This window comes from Chenopodium album, chromosome 14, assembly GCF_948465745.1.
Source record: "Chenopodium album chromosome 14, dcCheAlbu1.1, whole genome shotgun sequence".
NCBI classification, from domain to species: Eukaryota; Viridiplantae; Streptophyta; class Magnoliopsida; order Caryophyllales; family Amaranthaceae; genus Chenopodium; species Chenopodium album.
Window position 1 is genome coordinate 7,793,438 of NC_137847.1, and position 21,852 is coordinate 7,815,289.

General features: G+C 35.7%; 1 protein-coding gene across 1 annotated transcript; it reads left to right on the forward strand.

Moving 5' to 3' along the window:
* The first annotated feature begins 237 nt into the window (after positions 1-237).
* LOC145579998 (E3 ubiquitin-protein ligase listerin-like) lies at positions 238-16,487 on the forward strand. The gene is made up of 17 exons (XM_081637314.1): positions 238-528; positions 676-784; positions 985-1,047; positions 2,273-2,350; positions 2,781-2,872; positions 3,173-3,275; positions 3,904-4,056; positions 4,346-5,004; positions 6,191-6,668; positions 8,052-8,542; positions 8,820-9,558; positions 10,681-11,383; positions 11,634-12,661; positions 12,774-13,232; positions 13,425-13,655; positions 14,630-15,088; positions 15,991-16,487. The coding sequence occupies exons 1-16, from the start codon at positions 473-475 to the stop codon at positions 14,855-14,857; spliced, it is 5,670 nt and encodes a 1,889-aa protein (XP_081493440.1). The 5' UTR covers positions 238-472; the 3' UTR covers positions 14,858-15,088; positions 15,991-16,487.
* Positions 16,488-21,852: the final 5,365 nt, after the last annotated feature.

The following is a 21,852-nucleotide window of genomic DNA, read 5'->3' on the forward strand; positions in this document are numbered from 1 at the left end:
TAGTGAAAGACTCATTCGTAAATTTTGGTGTAAAGAGAACCAATAACTCATCAACATATAGATTTGTAGACTCATTCGTACATTTTGGCATAAAGAGAACCGATGTAGAAGTAATTCAATTCCATATATCGTTCATCATCGTTATAGAGTTATAGGCTCATGCTCATTCGTAAATTTTGGTGTAAAGAGAACCGATAGCCATCAACATATAGAGTTATAGTCTTATAGACGCATTCGTAAAGGTGCAAAGAGAACCTTGTTCATGTAAGATCAACTCTATTTGTTTGACATTTCTCAAGCTATAAGTGTACAGAAACTTTAAAAGACCTTGCACCTATTCTTCCGACGGCAGCGAACCATCGCACCACCTTTAACAAAACCCAAAACCACCGCAAAAACCACCCAACAACGCCGTGTTAACACCCACAAACACCGCCGCAAAAGCTAGAGTTTACGAGGAGAGAGAAAATCGATGGGAAAACAAAAGGGTGAAAGTGCTAGAACCAAAGCTCGTGCTTCTAGCAGCAGGTAAAACCCATTAAATTCTTTGTTCATTTTTTCTGATTTCTCCATAATTATTCTGAATTGGGTATATTTACTCCTAATTTGTTGATGGGTTTCTTTAATTTGGTGAATTGTAATCGAATTTTGTTGTTTTTGTTGAAAAATTATCAGTCTTGCTGCTTCGTTGGTGCCTACGGGTTCTGCCCCAATTGGGTTTGGAGGTTATGTGGGGAGTTCTCGGGTTGATTCTGTACATGGGGATGAATCCACTTCTTTCGCGGTATAATTTTTGAGTTTTTTTGGTAGTTTGTGATGATGTTATAGTTGTTTTTGATTTCATGTTATGATTATTGAATTTTTGTGGGTGTTAGTAGAATGCCTAAAATTATAGTGGGAGAGAGTTTGTGTTTGAATATGTTAATTTTGACTTAATGTAGTTGTGGTTTGTGGTATTGAGATTTTTGTGGTGTTTGAATGTAGGGTATTGATGGTGAAATGGTACAATACTTGAAAAGACTAGCTCGAAAAGATCCCGTCACAAAGGTAATTACGATCGAATTCAAATTGGATCTTGATAACTAAAATTGACTTATTACTGCTGTCATCTGAGAGCTAACATTGAAACCTACTAATGTTGCAAATTAGTCTGATTAGAGATTTGATCATGCTGATTCCCTGAGCAATTGTGAACTTTGCCAATTATAGAGTTTGGTTTAATTGTTTGGAATTTGGGCAATATGATGATTGCTTACTGTGTCAACTTATGGGGTGTTAATTTTTATGTGATGGCATGTTCAATATCGTCGACTGCAATAGTTCTTTGGATTTTCTGTTAGATTTGGAACATATGCACTTGTTTGATCCAAGTTATTGTCTACGCCTAATGACGTTATGATATCTTTTTGCAGTATTTCTTTCCCACTGCTGTGAAATAAACTGACTAACATGCAGAAGCCATAACCTAGTGCTTGCTTTATCGTGAAAACATTCATTGCTTGGTCTTGCATATCATGCTATTAAATTTAAATTAATGAATAGATTGAACACTGGTCCTCTTTGTTTTTTTTTACTGTCCTTGACAAGTTATTATTTTTTTATTTTATTTTATTTTTATTTTTCTTTCCAAATATATTAAGCGTATGGTGATGTATAGAAATGCAGTGATCACTTTTAGGCATAATGAATTCAAAATTATAGATTTACCTGAGGTTTTCTGTTGTGCCTTTGTTAGTGCATGTTTTACATAATGCATTATGTTTATCCTTTGTATCACATGCTTAAATGGTCTTCTATGCTTTGATTGCTTTCCTAATATTATAGCTTTGTCCTAAATGGATCTATCATCCTCAGTGTTCCTATTTTTATAGGAAGCCTGGAAAATATGTGTGGTTCTCACACATACCTTCTAATTTCAAATGACGTTGCAGACCTTCATTTAAGAACTATTCCTTTTACTCTTTGATCATGGATAAGTTGCTATCTCTTAATTCCTGTTAGTTCCTTCATTCTGATTGTTTCTGCTACGAAAGAATAACCACCAGAAAATAGCTATCATGGACCTCTGCCAGTTCGTATAGTGGAGTACCTGATTCTTAAACATATATGAAAATATTTTCTGCGTTGCTCTCTTTGAAGATATCCTGTCTTTATTAACAGCTGAGACAAATTTCTTGTCATTACCCAATTATGCTTGTGTTGAAAACTACTTGATTAAAGTTTTGGGTCTTGATTTAGACTTCTATCTTCTAATTTGCCTTTGTTTATGCAGCTGAAAGCATTAAATTCTTTATCAGCCCTACTGAAGAACAAGTCTGGGAAGGATGTATTACCGATAATTCCACAATGGGTATTTGTTCTCCATTCATTTGCTTTTCTGTGTCTTAGTACTTCGCTTAGAGTCACTTCTTGAACCTGAATATCTTCCACCAGTTTAGCTTGTTCATTGTTTATCAATTTATTCCTTAATTAAGTCTATATTGCTTACACACGTCTGTTTTTGTTTAACTAAGTTATAGTTTTGGGGAGGTATGGGCTGTGGGAGGTGGATTATATCAGCTTTGGCTCTTGTCACTTGGTTTGGCCAAAGTAGTCATTGAAATTTGGTTTTTGTTTAAATGATGAAGGTCAACCTTATGACAGTGGTGAGTTGAAGGCAATTTAGCTTTGTGATATAAAGCTGGTATATATACAATTTTGGCTTAGTTTTATTTGTAATTTTCCTGAAAGTTTGATGCCAGTCAATTTTTCTTCTTCCTGACCTGTACTTTGTTATCCAGGGTTTTGAATACAGGAGGCTTTTGATGGACTACAACAGAGAAGTTCGACGGGCAACTCATGACACAATGACGAGCCTTGTTGCTGCTGCTGGGTCAGTCCTTGTTTCTTTCAGACATGACTTGTGTATTGTTCTTTGGTTTCAACTTTTTTAGTCATTTCGAAAGAGAAGAAGGGGGGGGGGGGGGTTATGAAGGGGAACACACAGGGGAGGGCTAATAAAGAAGCACCTGCTTCAAGTTATATGATTGAAATTGCTTTATTGGTTTTTTCTATTCTTATGGAAGGAGAATGAATTGTTACCCAATGCCTGATTGTCGATGTCTAGGCATAAGAGGCTGATAAGAGGATTTAGGTAATTAGGTGACAATAACAATTTACTCCCTTTCTGCAGAAGGGATTTAGCTGTGCATCTTAAGTCTTTGATGGGACCATGGTGGTTTGCTCAGTTCGATTCTGTTTCTGAAGTTTCTCAAGCCGCTAAACGATCACTACAGGTTTGAAGTGAATTTTTTACTAGTAGGATTCATGATTGGACTAATGACTTGCTTCTTGAGTGTCATACTTGATGATATAATGGATTTTGTTGATTGACTCCTACGTTATATTATTGTGAAATTAGCTAGCAAAAACTTTTTCTGGAAATTAACATTGTCGAGGAGACACAATAATCTTGATGCATTGATCTCCATGAATAAATTGAAACTAAGTTTGAAACCCTGGTATGTTTACTACTTTACTTATAAATATTCATTGTTCAAAGAAGTGAGCTTAACTTGGGCTTAATTGAGCTGAGCTTGACTACATACTTAAATCCGCTTGGTATGGCCATTTCCAGCTGACTTTTACTGTTGTTACATTGAGTATTTCACTATTTATTTTATGATTATTGTTGCTTCTGTTTCAAAAGGATAATGTTAAACAGCTATTCATGTTCTATGCATTGTATATATGTATTCCTTATCTTTTGCATGTATGTACGTAAGGCTCATACCAAACTTTATTTTTAGTTTTATCTAATCTTAAATATATCTACAATTTAGGTTTTATGCGTGTTACCTGGTAAGCATGACTATAATTTAGTTGGACACAGGCTAAAACCTGATCATTTTGTTATGGAAACAGGCTGCCTTTCCAACCCAGGAGAAAAGACTAGAGGCACTGATATTTTGCGCTTCTGAGGTATTTGAGTATTTGGAAGAAAATTTAAAGCTTACACAGCAGGGTATGGCTGATCTTGCTGCCGCTTCAGATGAGTTAGCAGATATGCACCAAAGGGTATGTGCTTCCCAGTTGATACTAATACTTCATAACTGTATGGACTTACGTTGTTATGAGTTTGTTTTGGATGGCAACTATTTGTTGGATGAAAAAGACAGTAGCTTAAGATGTTATATAGAATGATTGTATATGCTCTATGGCTCTATGCATTACATACATCACAGCCTTCAATTCAGTAATTGTCTTTATTGCCTGCATATTCTTCTTCGTTGTCTTTTCTTTGTATTTTTACATCATTAATAATATTGTCCATCTGCCTGGTTTCCTTGCTTCCATTGACTATCAGGTTATATCGTCATCATTACTAGCTCTTGCTACACTACTAGATGTATTGATTGGCGTTCAATCAGAGAAACCTGCTATTGAAGACTCAAACATTCAATCAACAAAGTTTTCAAAAGCTCGAGATATGGCTATTTCTTCTGCCAAGACTTTGTTCGTGTCTCATCATTATTTTCTAGACTTTCTTAAATCTGAGAGCCCTGCTGTTCGCTCTGCTACATATGCAGTACTCAGAAGTTTCGTCAAGAATATATGTGAAGTTTTTAGTGAAGAAGATGTTAAAGGTCTTGCTACTGCAATACTTGGTGCCTTCCAAGAAAAGGACCCATCTTGTCATACAGCATTGTGGGAAACGTTTTTGCTATTTACCAGAAGATTTCCTGGGAGTTGGTCATATGTTAACTTTCAAAAAATCTTTTCAAATCGCTTTTGGCAGTTCCTGAAAAATGGCTGCTTTGGATCACAGCAGGTGTCATATCCTGCTTTGGTACTTCTCCTAGATGCTTTGCCAGCTGAGGTAACTGGGGGTCATAAGTACTTTGTTGACTTCTTCCAAGACCTATGGGCAGGAAGGAATGCATCTCACCCTAGTAATGCTGATCGCTTGGCATTTTTTGTGGCCCTTAAAGAATGTCTCCTTTGGGTCTTGCATAATTGTGGAAGGTATGTATTTTTATATGATATAAAACAAATGTGTAGGAGGTTTTAGCTTTTAGTTTGTCATTATTGGAATTCTGCATTTTTGGAGAGGTATAATCTATGAAGCGCAGAAGTGTGTAGCTACCACGTTTTTGGAGTACTGTTAAACTTTCAGAAAAGGAACTTTTGTATTCACAAGGCACTTGGGTTGCATCTGAGAGGTTTTGTGCTCCTGAATCGATTTAGGATATGGTCTCCTTTGGTTGGTGGTTAGGATGGTTGGAAGAAACAATGAAAAACTGTAGGGCTTGTGGAATTGAATGTATTTGGTGTCATAAAATGATTTGAAATATAAAATTGATCCAGCAGTTTTGACGTTTTGTACCTCTGGTTCTATCCAATTCATACAAATTTAAGAAGATTACAAGTGAGGATGACCAAATAAAGGATATATAGGCTATTGTTGGAGGGAGGGAGAAAAAGTGGGGGAATGGGAAACATATATGGGTGCAGGGTGCCTGGCAACAGGCACTGCTACCTCACTATCATTCTACCCAGGCTCATGACTGTAACATGATGAAGAAAACAAAGGCGTTGGGCATTTATTCATTGAGGTTTCTTTGTTTCGTGAGTTCCCAGGAGCCTACCTTTCCTTTTTCCTTCCCTTGAAATGAGCAATTCTAGATAATTTCATTCCAAAAATTAGATTATTCGTTAACTGTATTGTGTTTTCTGCTTATAATTTGCTCGTATATCTTGGAGATGAGTGTTGCAACATCAGAGAGGGTTCTGTGAAAGTATCTTATGGCAAGTGTTTGCAATTTTATATAAGTGGACAGTTTTATTCTTGCTCTGCTTAGGACTCATGGGAGAGAGATTGGGGAGAGGGATTGTGTGGGTGAAAGAATGTTTTCTGCCACCTTCTGACCTTCTGATGCAGCTCACATATAAGATGCTAGATAGATCTGTTGGCTGGGCTGACATTCATATTATACTTCTGGTCGTTTAAAACCTGGTGCCTTCATGTGGCTCCACAAGGTTAAGTTTAGGAAACTAGAAGGATGTTAGTTATATGTTACTTTTAAATATTAGCTGTTATGTGACTTATATCATTATCTAATACGGAGTAATTGGCATGAAGGTTCCTTGGATATGCAATTCTTGTCCAAATTCTTTTAGCGTCTTATATTTTCTTTTCTATTCCTACCAGATATTGTAGTGGAGACGATGCAATATACAATTTCCGTATGTCTCTTGTTGATAATGTACTTGTGAAGTTATTGTGGCACGATTTCTTGGTCTACTCTGAGGCAAGGCATGAAGATGTCAGCACTTCCAGTACTAATGGAGATGCTTTTTCAGAGACCTCAAGATTGTTAGACAAAAGTCAACTGGAGGTTAAACAAGGGCAGTTGCATGATCTGGGGTGCTGCATAATTGATATCCTTTCTGCTATCTACTCTTTGGAATGCAAACTGCTCAATCCATTTTGTGAAGCATTTCAGGGCTGCTGCTTTGAGACATTTCAGCAAACAGAGCATGTAAAGGAAGCTTCTGGGAACATAGGAAGAGCCAGAAAATTTTTGGTGTTGGTGGAGAAATATGCAGTTTTAAGAAATGAAAGTTGGCCCTTGGATTATCTGGTTGGGCCTATGCTGGAAAGGTCTCTTCCATTAATTATGTCACATGTAAGTTCCAAGTTGGCTTCTATTTCATGACTCTTTGTGTTGGATACTTGGATTTGTTACAATTATGTTTTGTTGTGGGTGTGGACTTTGGAGGGGCCAAACAAAAAAGCTTGCTATGGCGCTATGTTTTTATGGCAATGTCACGATGCATATGGTTATAGTTTAGTGTGCTTATTCCTTTGAGGCCACTGGTTAGTTGTGGGATAAAATAAACTTATTTTACATCATTCTGAGCGAGCAGGAATGGCCTTTTGCAAGATATGTAGTTGTAGTTGCAGAAATCCAAAAAAGAAAATGATTAAAAGTGTGATCTTTGCTTGTGTCGGAGGACAGCATGACCTACTTTGTACTCTACATTTGCTACTAAGCTATTACAAATATATTTTGTTTAATTAAAATAAAAAAAATGAAGTGCAACTTTGCGCCTCATCTTTCATCAGTGATAATGAATTTGAGACCCTGATGCGAAAGTCCTAATTGTTCTCTTGGCCAAATTCATTTGCCTTTTCCAATTGCGGTAGAAGTTCAAAAGGCTTATGTAATGAAATCGTGTTTTTGGGATAGTGGAGCAAAGGCTGTTCAGGTTAGTTGTAGGAATTTTCTCTAAAAGGTCTGATGCAATGAGCGCTAGACTTTTTTTTAATCAACTGAGAACACTTGACTATAACTGGCATCAAAGGGGTATGCATAGAATAGTTTCTATAGTTGATGTGGCATATTGTAGGGATTGGCCTGCTAGGCCTGAAAGGATCTGATGCAGGCAAGTCAATTGTTTGAATTATATTGGGTGCCGATACTTAGAATCTTCAGACAGTTGTAGAAAACTAGAAATTAAGAGGACTGCAAAAGAATTGTTTCAATATCTGATGCTGCATAGTAAATTTCTTTTCCATCTGATGCTGCATAGTAAATTTCTTTTTCCCCCCCTTGGCAACAAGTCTGCTTATTTTTTGTTTAAGTGATGACTTTATTTCACTGTGCAGCTGTGCCCCACCCAGACCCACACACACACACACACAAAAATATAGTAATGAGTAATTCTACTCATAACTTCTGGTCAATATATTCTAGATGATGGCTGAATAATTGTCACTCTGTTCTAGAGATGAAGATTGGACATTAGTTGTTTCACATTGCAAGTTATTTTATTGTAGATTGCATGCATTGATCCAGAAATTTGTCAACTCTTGATTTTGTGGTTTTATATAATTATATCTTGTCAGTCTGTACTTTTATGAAACAACTACTTTGCACTGTAATAGACTAATGAGTAATGTCATATTCATTGACCCTTTGGTGGGAGCCTTTTAGAGAAATTTGTGCATTGTATTCAATGGTTTAGTAGCTTTTTCTCATGATTTGTTTTTGTGCTTTGGAAATCAGGAATCTATTGAGGTGGTTAAATTTCTATCAGTTGTGGTTTCAATCTTTGGGCCAAGGAAAATAGTATTGAGACTTGTTCCAAGTGAAGGAATTGTTGGTGGCAGTGCCACTGGTCAGGATGATAGAGAAGCAAGCATGTTTTTGAAAGTTTTTGAGGAGATATTTGTCTCTTGGTGTTTCAGTGGAAGTGAGAGTGCCATGGATGCTCGCTTGGACCTTTTGCTTGCATTGCTGGATAATAAATGTTTTAAACAGCAGTGGAACATTATTATCACATATGCTACCAACATGTACCATTCTGCAACGTCTCACATTGGAAGGTTATCAATTCTTATTCAAAAGGCTAGGAATCTGACAAAGAGGCTGTCAAAACTTGGTGATGATCAAATTTCTCAAATCGCAAATTGGCAACATGAACTGCTGGATTCAATTGCTGTTACTATGATGCAGAATGCTCCAACCTCTACAGATTCTGATTTGCAGTTTATACGGTATGGCCCATCTCCACTTTTTTCCTCTATACACTGGTCGGTGACCAACAGTTTTTTCTCTCCCTAGTTTGGTTTTATCAAGCTATTGTTAATTTAAGAGGATAGCATTCTGTACACTGCCTTTTTTTTTAATTAACTATCTATTGAATTTGGCAAATATTCTTGATACATTACAATAATATAGTATTGTGTGTTAATACTTAATTGTTCTGGTGCTTGTTTTATGCTGTCTTTGACTACCTTTTTTTTTCTTTTCTTTTTTTTGGGTATATCTCAGGGCTGTACTTGGTGGTACATCAGAGGAGAACGATTCTTCTTTTCTGTCTAAGAATGCCGTCGTTCAGATATACACCGAAGCATTTGGAAAGCTTCTAGCTTATGCTATGGAGTCTCCTTTTGCTTGCGTAAAGGAATTTGTCTCTTTAACTTGCTCTCAAATGAAGTCCACTACACCAGAGATTCAAAATTCTGCAGACGTGGTTAGGATGGCTTACACTTCTCTAGAAGTTCTCAGAAGTACCCTTTTTAGCTTGAAACCATATTGCGAGGAAAGTGAGTTGCTTGTTGGTATTGGAGGCATTATCTTTGTAATTGAGTGGGAATACGATGTGTTAAGAGCATCAGACACTAAGCACAATGGTGCTTCAGTGAAAAGTATCATGCCCAGGCAAGAGTTTGGTAAAGTGATGCATGCTTTCCGTACAAGTATGAGTAAACAATTTTGGAGAAGCCTTGTGTCACAAAGTCGGATGACACTAGGAAATCTTCTTATAAAGTTTATTAGGTCTGCCATTTTCGAGCAGGATGTATTTGATGCTGGCGTGATCACATCTCTATGCTGCAAATGGATGATTGAAGTTAGCAAGCATCTTTGTCTGAACCAATTAGAGGAGCAGAAGTTAGTAGAGCTGCTTCTTAACGTTGATAAATCATGGCCTTTGTGGATCACTCCAGATAACAGTAATAATGAGAGAAAGCATGGCTTTAAAGTCGAGGGTGTTATAACTGATATACAGGTAAGTGGAATCTCCATATTCCTTATAAGTTCTGAATATTATGAGCTAATGTGTTTTATTTACTATATTTCTAGTATTATTTTCAAGTTAATGCATGTGTATTAAGTATTGACCAATGTCCTTAGATCTGTAGTTTGTTATTATTCATAATATGAAGAAGTGCAGACCATATTATTTATCTCTTATAGTATCTTAAAATTTTGGTGCCTTGGAGGGGTCTGGTAATACACATACTAAATTGAGAAGTAGGTTGGTTATGGAATAGGTTTATGCTACAGGGATTAACTTATTAGGTGTAAGCTCAGCATGTCGTTTTCCTGGGCTATTCCTTTAGCACAAATTCAAGGAGCCAATTGTTACAATGTTGTTATTAGACTTGTAAGGCTTTCTTTGGTTTGCAATAAGTTGACATGCAAACTTTTGTTCCATGGAATTAGAAATAAACAATGTTTGGTTAATTTACTCCGATGAAATTGAAGCTCCATCTCCTTTTTTATGTTAAATAAATAAAAAATAAAAAGTGTGTATGTGTTTTTATTGTGTGGTGGGGTAGGAGGGTGGCTAAATCTGGATTCTTATGTTCTTTGAATTCTTTCATAAACATAAGCATCCTTTTGACTATCAAAATAGGCACATGTATCTTGAACCTTTGTTGCATTGCTTTTGTATTTTGCATGTGATTCCCTAGAAATTGTATTTGCCAACCAGAGAAAACTGTTTTTCATGGCACTTATTTTGGCAATGCTTCTAATTTATTATTCCTTCGTTCTTTAAAAATTGCTAAATGCTTGGCGGGCACGTGTTAAGGAATGTGAGCACATTACCAAAAAGGCAAAAATGAGTGTGTAGCCAACTTTAAAGAGCTTAGGAAGTATGAATTTTTGACTTACATAAATTAGTTTATGATGTAAGCTCTTGATGAATCTAACAATGCTGAAATTGAAGTCCCTATTTTTTAATTATTAAGAAATATGCTTGTCATATCACTCATATATGTTTCATAGTTGTCTTAATTTTTCGTTCCTGCAGCTTATTGTACAAGCACTGTTATATCTAGGTTTGGGTATATAGCTGGGATACTCACAATATGATTTATTATTATTATTTTTTTTTTCCATGCAGATTTTGCAGAGCCAGGTGTTTGTTGCTCTAGTTGACAAGCTTATCTCAGAAATGGGCATTAACAGAGTGCTTGTTAGCTCTGATCTACAAGCTTTTGCTGTAGAGGAGAGAGGAGGCAATGGACTAGTTTCTTCTCAGCATGAATTTTCCCGAGCTTGGGTAGTTGCTGAAATGCTTTGCAATTGGAAGTGGCCTAATGGCAGTGCTTTAGATACTCTTTTGCCTTCTTTAAGTTCTCACGCTAAAAGTGAAAGTGATGGTAGCCTAATTTGCTTATTTGACTCCACCGTAAATATTTTGCTGGAGGGTGCTCTTGTATGCGGAACAAAAAGTCAGTTGAGTTTTTTCAATACATGGCCACCTTCAAGTAAAGATCTCGATTATATTGAAGAGCCTTTTTTGAGAGCCCTGGTGACTTTACTTTTTACACTATTGAATGAAGGCACATGGAACCAAGAAAAAGCTGTTGGGCTCTGGGAATTGCTTCTAAACAAGCTTTATGTAGGTCAAGAAGCAAATATGAACTGTTTGAGGATTCTTCCACCCCTGGTATCTGTTCTTGCGCACTTCTTGTTCCATAATAAAGGATCCAGTGATTTAGTTAAAGACTCCTTGCCAGATTCTTTTAGAGAAACTATTGTTCGGGAATGGCTTGAAAAGACTCTGACATTCCCATCCCTGATTTCGTGGACATCTGGTGAAGGTAATTCAATAGATTTTGGAGTCACTCAATATTTACCGTCATGTACACATTTTAAACTGTTGAAATGATTGCAAAATTACATATTTATCTTCAAGCTTGGCTGGCTGTCACAAGGTGGTAAATTTAGGATTTGGTTCTCTGTATACTCCTATTTTACAATTTCGATTTCTTGGTACCAACTGTATATTATCTTTTGTTCCTTCTCTTTAATCTTGATTAGCCTGATAAACAATTTTATGGGTACTTGCAGAGATGGAGGAATGGTTCCAGTTGGTTCTGTCATGCTATCCTTTAAGCACAACAGCTGATGTTGGTCATCTAAAATTAGATGCAAGTTCCTTGGAGCAAAAACTTTTACTTGCTGTATTCCGTAAGCAAAGGCATGATGCTAACTCATTAGTTGTCACTAATGAGCTTCCAGTTGTATCATTACTGCTTTCACGTTTGATGGTTATTGCAGTAGGGTACTGTTGGGAGGAATTTGATGAAGAAGATTGGAAATTTGTATTATATAACTTGAGGCACTGGATAGAGTTGGTAGTTACAACAATGGAGGAGGCTGCTGAGTGCTTGGATCTTGAAACTGGAAATGAATCTGGTGATAACTTAGATCTTGTGATAAGCAAGCTTAAGAAGATCATGCAGAATTTGGATACATCCCTTATGAATATTGCAACCAATGCCCTTTATGCATTTTCATTAGTCATGGAGCTTGTTGGATGTAATGCATTGGAAAAAGCTGAAAAGTTAACAGTCTTAAGGACAGAAGTATGCCATCAAACTATTGATCTGGTCCTGGAGGGCATTTTGCGGATATTTTTTTCAGTTGGTATTGCAGAAGCTATTTCAAGTTCGCTTTCATGCCAGAGTTTGTCAATAATAGCAAAGAGCCATCGCACTTATCCTCACTTTTGGAATTTAGTATCTTCGATTGCATTGAAGTCCTCCACACATTCTAGAGAACAAGCTTTTAAGGCAGTTGAGCTTTGGGGTCTAAGAACAGGTGCTATTAGTTCTTTGATGGCCATCCTGTTCTCCCCCAAACCAGTGTCTGTCTTGCAGCTTACTTCTTTTGTTCTCCTTTCAAGTCAGCCTTTCTCTAGTTGGGCCTTGGTGGACGATCATATTTCAGACTCATCAAGTTCTACTGTTGATGTCGAATCCCGTGATCTTGATTCTTCTTCTGAGAATAATTTTACTCTGAGGGAGGGGATACATTGCCTGATACACAAACTACCACTTGATGTACTAGATATGGATTTGGAAGCACAAGAAAGGGTAAGGCTTTTTTGTTCTCAGCAATGATTTCTTGGTCCTGTTGTTTTACTACCTGGTGGCTAAAAATTTGTCCAACCTTAACAATCTATGATCATTTATGTCAAATGTGCAGGTGCACGTTTTCCTTGCTTGGTGTCTAATTTTGAGCTATCTAGTGTCTTTACCATCTTCTTCCTCCAATAGGGAGAAATTGGTTCAACAGATACAGGAGTCTGCTTCTTCAGCAATATTGGACTGTCTTTTCCAACATATTCCTGTTGAATTATGTGTAGCACATGGATTAAAGAAGAGAGACTTAGAAACCCCACCTGAACTTTTGAATATTGCAACTGCGGCAACACGTGCTATAAGTACGGGGTCTATACTCTTCGCTGTGGAATCACTATGGCCTATTGGACCAGAAAAAATGGCATCACTTGCTGCTGCAATATTTGGTTTGATGCTTCGAGTTCTCCCTGCTTACGTTCGGGTTTGGTTCAATGATTTACGTGATCGTTATTCGTCATCTGCAATCGAGTCTTTCACAAAAACATGGTGCAGCCCACATTTGATGGTAGATGAATTATCTCAGGTTAGCGTCTTCAGTACGTTGCTAACTTCATGGACTTTGTTTACACAGTTACTCATATTTTGCCAAATACTTAAGTTTTTAATCTGAAATTTGTTAGGCAATGCATTACCAAGTTCCGCATCTCTATGATAACCCTCTCAAATTGAGTTGTGAAGCTGGTCTCTAATTTCTGTTCTCCCATTAATGATGCAGATAAAGAAATCTGATTTCGTAGACGAATGTTTCGCTGTAAGTGTAAGCAAATCTGCCAATGAAGTCATTGCTACCTATACCAAGGATGAGACCAGTATGGATTTGGTCATCCGTCTTCCTGCTTCCTACCCATTAAGGTCTGTGGATGTGGAGTGTACAAGGAGTCTTGGCATAAGTGAAGTAAAGCAAAGAAAATGGCTGTTGTCCATGATGGCATTTGTTCGTAATCAGGTAATACCTTGAGTTCTTGTTTTGATGATCCAGAAAATATTACCTCCGTTTTTTTTATTTGCTACATTTCTTTAGCCACACTTACCAATGTACGATGTCAATCACTAATAAATTTAATCATCAATAAGCAAAACTTATAGTGATTTGATATTGATAAAAATACACATTGAGATATTCTAACAAGATCTTTACATGACTGTTTTTCCTTTAGTGTAAATCAAATAGGTAAACTTGATTATGTGAATAGTGTCAACATAAAGAATGTAGCAACTAAATAAGAACGGAGATGGTATGAGTTATCCAAAGTCTTCAGCTCATAACTGAAAGAGAGGAGGCAGTCCTTATATTTTCTGCCAGCTCTACTGTGGAAAAACAAAGAGTTGGGCGTTTATGATAAGAAAATATGTGCAATATGTTACTGCCACATATTATCTACGTCTTTATAACCTTGCAAGAAGAATACCTAACGCTTAATGCTGATGAATTGGTGCACAAGACTACTCATAATGTTGCATGGCTTCCATCTCTTTACCCATTAATCATTTGAAAATTATACAGCAGCTTGACACTTTCTTAAGTAGGAACTGTACCGTTTGACAGACATATAATGCTAGAATGTGAGCAACCAGCTTGCCTTTAATCATAAATTTTCTCTGATGTATGCATGACAACATGTCTTTAAGAAATACAATAGCTTTCTGGTTCCCATTTTCTTCTACATGATGAAAGACATTAAGAAAGTAGATATAAAATTCGGAAATATTTTATAAAATTGAATAAAATAATATATTTTATGTAGCTTACTACATAAATATGTATAATAAGTTGAGGTGAATTCCAAAGTGTTTATTTAATTTGTGTATCATCATATGTAATACGTACATCTTTTATTTTTCTTAAACCTTCCATGTTTATATAAGCAGTGATGAGGCTAACTGACACTTTATTGACATTACTCTTGTCGCTTATTTTAGAATGGTGCTTTAGCTGAGGCCATACGGATATGGAAGAGTAACTTTGACAAGGAATTTGAAGGAGTTGAAGAGTGCCCCATCTGTTACAGTGTGATTCATACTACTAACCACAGTCTTCCGCGTCTTGCTTGCAAGACTTGCAAGCACAAATTCCATGCTGCATGCCTCTATAAATGGTTTTCAACTTCCCACAAGTCAACATGCCCACTGTGTCAATCTCCTTTCTGATCAAATGAGCAATGATATTTTGAGGCTGGCTGCTGGATTTATTTATTTTGATCGACCAAAGTCAGGCACGTAAGACAATCGGCTGTGTTGGTTGGCTGGGGCAATTAAATAGTATATGAAGCAGCTGGGAACATTTGCATCCTCATGTAAATATGCCCTGCTAATTCATGCTTCACAAGCATATAGACGAGGAATGTTCAAAGCTTCACACTTATGTCCAACTTTATGAAGGTATTGAATCTGGACATAATATAAATCCACAAGTTATTTTTCTTTCGTTTTGAAAATGTTTTGATCTGGTATTTACTTCTAAGGATTTGAGAATTGTTATTGGTTTTGGCTTGAGCAATGCTAAGCTGCTGGAAACTTTTCTGTTAAACTGGATTTGTCTTGATAACTCAAACTAGAGAAATACTAGGATGGAGAAACCCTTGTGTACTTTCACTCTAGAACTCCCATAGTGCTGTGTCTAACTCTAGAATAAACAGAACCTATGATTGTATACTTGTGTATGCCTTAACTTTTTGAAGGAAACAACTACAAGTTGGTCCCTTCTTAAAATTTTACTGATACTCCCTCCTTTTATGCAACCTAGTTTGACTTGTTATTAGGGCAAGGAGAATGAGGTTAATCTATGTTATGCAGATTTAGTGATTTTTTGGGGGTCAATTTGGTGGGGTAGGAGGGTTTTTTTTTTTTTTGTGGGGGGGGGGGGGGGGGGGGGGGAAGAAGAGAGGTAAACCCATTACCAAATTTAGAGAAAACGGAAATAGGAAGAAAAATGTTTACCTTCTTAGTTCTTACTCAAAGGGTATAATTAGGAAGAAGAATATCCTTTGTCTTGTCTGACGTGTTGGATTAATGAATTATATGACCGTAGTACGGAGTAATATTTTAAATACCATCATAGGGATACTCTTCATGATCTGGACAGGCATCTTTGTCATTTTTTTCATCTTGATTGCTAAGACGCAAGACTGCTAAATATCCTTCATATTTTAGATTCACCAGACAAGTGTTAAATAGACCTGTTTGAATCACAGAATAAGCAAATATTGCTGGAGCTGATTGTATTGTATGGATAAACTGGGTACTCTGTCAATTGAACTTTCTTGCTTAAATTGTTTTTACAGGATGGTGATTCTTGAACTGCTGTTGAGGTAGCTTCACAAGTTCTAGCTGACTCACATTAGGAAATTTTGAAAGTCGATGCAATTTGTGCTGTATTGTCATCCTGTACTTTTGTTGTTGGTGACCGTCTAGAAAAGAAGATGCATTGTTGCGCATTGACATAACCTGAAGATGCTGTACTGTTCGTAGCTTGTTTCTTTTCTGGGGTTGTTACAGGGACAACGTTTTTACTAGGTGTTTAGATCACCGATATTCTATTTTCTTGGCTAATTGTTTCAGTTGAATTTAACATCTTAAAATTTACATATTACCTTCGGCTGCTGTTCTATTGTCTCTGTTTTATACTGTAGGAGAGTTATTTTTGTATCGTAAAATCAGAGGCGGTTTTGTCATTATTGACATGGGTTGGTTGTAATTATGCATACAATGTAAAAGTTTAATGTGAATTTATCTACTTTACTTACTGATAAATGAAATAGCTTTGAATAATAATAATAATTTCATCCATTGTTGTGTCATTGCGAAAATTCAATTTGATACGTACATTTTAACATCAGAGTAAAATATACAATACGAGTAGTAGATTAGTAGTAAATCAAATGAGCATATTGTAATCAGGTATTTAGTAAGCTGATGTTGAAACTCGAAATCTGCTACTCACACGAACTTTCAAACCTCTACACGAACTGTTACAATCATCTACTCCCTCCGTCCCAAATTACTCGCAACGGTTTGACTTTTTGCACTATTCATACATCTCCCTTTGACCATCTTTTTTAACTAGTATATGAAAGTCAATGTAATCATGTAAGATGTTGTTGGGTCTATTTTAATGTATAATTTCTTAATATAAACTTTTTATAACTTATATAAATATATAATAAAAGATATCAACGGTCAAACATGTGCATCGACAAGCGTGTCCAGTCAAAATGTTGCAAGTAAACTGGGACAGAGGGAGTAATTAAATAAGTTTCTTACAATCGACTTTTCTGTTTGGTAATTAGCTAGTAGCTAGCTGATTGATATATCTTATTTTGTTACCTGATTTGACTAGCTGGTTATATTAGTTGGTTTAATTAGTTAGTTATAATTAGTTGATTGTGTAAAAGTGTTCGGTAAATAGCTGTAAATTGTTAATTGTTTAAGTGTAATTAAGAGTTAAAAAACTTATTTTAAAAAGCTCTTATATGAGTTTTTTCAAAATGAGCCCAAAAAGCTCTTTTAATAAGTTATTTACCAAACACACAAATTAGCTTTTTTAATTTGTCAAACCTTTAATTGAACAAAATATGCTGAAAGCTCTTTACCAATGTAAATACTACACAAATACCAAGTAATTTTTTGTAATTAGTTGTAATAAGGCTAAAAGAGTTTCTTTGCATCTGAGAAAGTAAAGTAAAACTAAAAGTCTTGGGGAAATTTCCGTATGTTGGCAAGACATGTAACAGCTTTTCTCTTTTTCGATTTGAGATGTAACATATTCTATGAAGATTGGCAATCAACACCATACTCATAATTCCAAACCAAAATAAACTAAACCATAATTTTAAAAATATTTCAAAAATAATATTGTAAAACTACACATCAAAAAGGTCAAATAAATTTCCCCATGATTATGATTTTTGTTATATATATCAATAAAGTAGTAGATTTCTTATGACAATTTATGTTAGCCGACCTAGCGACCTCAAATCATTTTGGGACTAAGGCTTTATTGTTGTTGTTTTAGATTTCATTTTCATTTATATATATAAAGATTTCGAATAAAACTAGCAAAATGAAACGGATAGAATACAAGATGGAGAGATCTTGTTATGTTACAATGTACAATGCACGCTAATATTACCCGAAATCATCACCATACTAAATGATGTTGATAGTTTTGGAAGATATTTAGGTTCATGGAAGTTGTCATGTGTTTCCCAACTTCGTATAAAGACGAAAGATGATTAAGTAATTTCATCAATGTGTGATAACAACATTTTACCTAATCCAACTTATGAATTTCTAATTAGTGGGCCTTTTAATACGGATATCTTAAGGTATATGCCAATGTTTGTCCCCATTTACTCACCTATTTCATAGGCTATACTATGATCTTTGAGACACACACTATACTATACATGCCCCAAATTAGCAAACTAGGGTTTTCTTTTTTGGATAATAAGATGTGAATAGTAGTTTATTTAAGAGGCGGAAATTGAAGTCACATATACATCACGAATTCAAGTTAAGCACAATTTTAAAATGGACACATAATGAACTGTACTGTTTATAAAACTAAGAATACCGTACGTACTTTATTCGTTCATTAAAAATAAATTCGTTTGCAATTGCGCAACCTCCAATTTAGATTTAGGAAATTTTCACATTTGCTACCACCTAAAGCGCCTCGCTTCAGATTTGCTACCTATTTAAATTTTTTTTTCACTTTGCTACCACCTAAATCAGACTTTGTTAAAAATCACTACCACTTAACGGAATCCGTTAGGATTTCCGTTAAGTTTATTTAAAAAAAAAAAGAAAAATTAAAAAGATTTTTAAAAAATTTAAAAAAAATTAAAAAAAAAACCAGCAACCCCACCCACCCCCCCCCCTAATTTGCCACTCTCTCCCTCCCCTAATTTGCCACCCTCCCCCTCCCCCCTTCCGGCGACCGACGCCTAAGATTCGGCCGGCGCCGGCGACCTCACCCCCTCCCTTTTCCCCACCCAAAATTGACAATCCTAATCCTAAGCCGACACCCCCAACCCAGACCACCACCGCCACCGTAACCCCCAAAACCCATACCAACACCACCGTAACCCCCTTTCCCCTTTCCTCCACCGGAAATCGGCCCCCCTCCCCTGATTCCCCCACCGAAATCAACCCCCCTCCCCTTCCCCTACCTTTTTCGGCCATCCCTAACCCTAAACCACCACCCCAAAACCCTAAAATTCGTTTAGGGTGGTTTGGGGTGGTGGTTTAGGGTTAGGGACGACCGAAAAGGGTAGGGGAAGGGGAAGGGGTCGATTTTGGTGGGGGAATCAGGGGAGGGGGGCCGATTTCCGGTGGAGGGAAGGGGAAAGGGGGTGGTTTTCGTTCGGGGTGGGGGTTGGAGCTCAACAACGGGAAAGGGAAAGGGGGGATTGGATGCGCATAGGGTGGGGGAAAGGGAGGGGGTGGGTTCACGCGGCGCACCGGCGCCGGCAGGGGGAGGGGGGAGGTGAGGGGTGGCAGTGAGGAGGAGGGGTGGCTGCAAGGTGGTAGGAAGGGGTGGCCAAACGGTGGAGTGGGCCCACTAACGGAAATAGTAACAGAATAAGGCATGTGGTAGTGATTTTAAACAAACTCTGTTTTAGGTGGTAGTAAAATAAAAAAAAAATTTAAACAGGTAGCAAATGTGAAAATTTCCTTAGATTTAATTTTTTTAGTTCCATATAAATATAAAGTATTGTATATACAAGTAACAATTGATATTACTCGGTATGAATGTATCACATAAGATTCAACAATTGCTTTGTCATAATAACTTTTAAATGGTTATTTTTTTTTATTTTATTTTTTTTTTTTACCAATCTACAAACTCAGAGCCTTTTAATTGTTTGATAAGACCGTTTAAGCCAATAATCCAATAAATCAAAATCAATAAGTAAAATACAATCTACAAAGCAAAATATAAAGGCCATAATCACAATTTTGACAATATCACACGGTACCAAAGTTATGGTAACTATCAAATCTAATAAAATGTACTCGTAGTAAATAGTGAGCACATGCTTCAATCACACGTAGAGGGCCAATATATCCAATTAGGTGGAACAAAGAAAATTTTTGTTTGTTATTTTTCAATCGTTGTCATCGAATCAAAGTTTGCACTTATTATAAGATCTCAATATGATCATTATGTGTTTTAAGTGTTTTTCTTTTGCCCAATCGTTGTCACCACAATTTATTTGCAACATGATGCTTATCAAGTTTATTAGGAATTCATGTTTTACCCTAGTTATGTTGTTCCTTGTATTTTTCATACGATATACAGTCCTATTATGGGATAACTAGTAAGGTACAAACTCTTTTTCATTGTGGTCCTGTGTATAGTCATCATTTATCATTTTACGGATTACATTTTTAAAGATGAAAATATAAACAGGCAAAATAATCGAAGACTAAGAATTAGCAATATCAATAGACATATACAACCACATATGCGTAGAATGAATATCCTATTATGAATCCTAACTTCAATTTCAATTTTCATATGATACAACTAGTTTTGGGTAATATAGGATGCACAAAATAATTCATTATTATTTCTGTTGGTTATAAAATTATATTTTATATCTTTTGATAGTATCTCACGATGACCATTGATCAATATCACTTCAACTTTGAAGAATGTTGTTATTAGAAACACAAGTTTATCACCTTGATAATTAAACAATGGTAAAATTGTAAATAAATTAACAACTTTTATTAAATATATGGTCTCCATTATTGTTCATATAATTATAAAATTGTCGTGATAAATAGACTCTATTGCTGATTTATTTACAATTATACTACTTGATAAACGAATTTTGTTTATCAAATTAAAGTGATAAATTATGGCTCTCTACTCTCATCAATTAAAGTGAAAATAAAATGATTGGATTATGAACTAAATTCAATTAACAATGAAGTAAAACAAAATAAGTGGAAGAGTTAAGAAAATGTGTACAATTTTATTTTTAGATAGAAGAAAATAGAGTAAGGGGTTGAAAGCAAGACATGTGGCAACATATGAAAGTTGATGTTTAATATGAATGGTGTGTAGAGTGATAATGACTAGAGTCCGATTTATCAAAAAACTTGTAAGGACCTGTTCACATTTACTGAACTGAGATGAACTGAGCTGAACTGAACTGATTGGAGCTGAACTGAACTGAACTGAAAAATTAAAATGTATAAAACTGAACTGATTAGAGCTGAACTGAACTGAACTGAACTGATTGGAGCTGAGCTGAACTGAACTGAACTGAACTGAAAATAAGTAAATATGAACAGGCCCTAACATAATGTTGTGTAAATTCATAAATGAAGTCAATGCCTGGAATTGAAAACTTAGGGTAGAAAATGGAAGACATTTTCACATTACATTTTATGAAAAGATAGAGATTTTAACATAGAATTAACATTGCTATTTGAATGTGTGAGACTAAAGGCCTGTTCTCATTGACTGAACTCAGCTGAACTGAACTGAACTGAACTGAAATGAATATTTTATAAGAGAAGGAAATTAGGAGCTGAACTGAACTGAACTGAACTAATCTGAGCTGAACTGAATGGAATTTCAACGTAAGAGAACAAGTCCTAAAATGGTAAAGATCATCATAATTAAAATAACTTCAAACAAACTCATATTGTCATATATATAGGAGTTTATAGTGGTAGAACAAACCAAAGAACGGACTATAAGGGATAGACCTAATAATTTGCTAACAAGATGTCACTTGTTAATTGTTACTCCGTCGTAATTGAAAAAAAAAAAAAAAAAAAAAAAGAAAAGAAGTCTATGTCTATTAATTATTAATGAGATGTAATAACCAATCTAAATTCAATCCAACAAGCTAATTATATAATCTATTAGAGTATGGATTAAGGATTGTATAAATTCTTTATATCATTGCATTGAGAATTCAAATGTTTGCAAACTACTTTTGCATATACTCCCTCTTTATTCAAGAACCATTCAACTTTGATGTATAATATATGCTTTATTTCTATCTCAAAAATTCACCCTTTTCATGATAGTTGCTCATGGTGAACATGAAATTGGTTGGTTTTTGGTGAATGTTGTAAAGGGACCCAAATAAGGAGGTGAAATATTATTGGTTATGGTA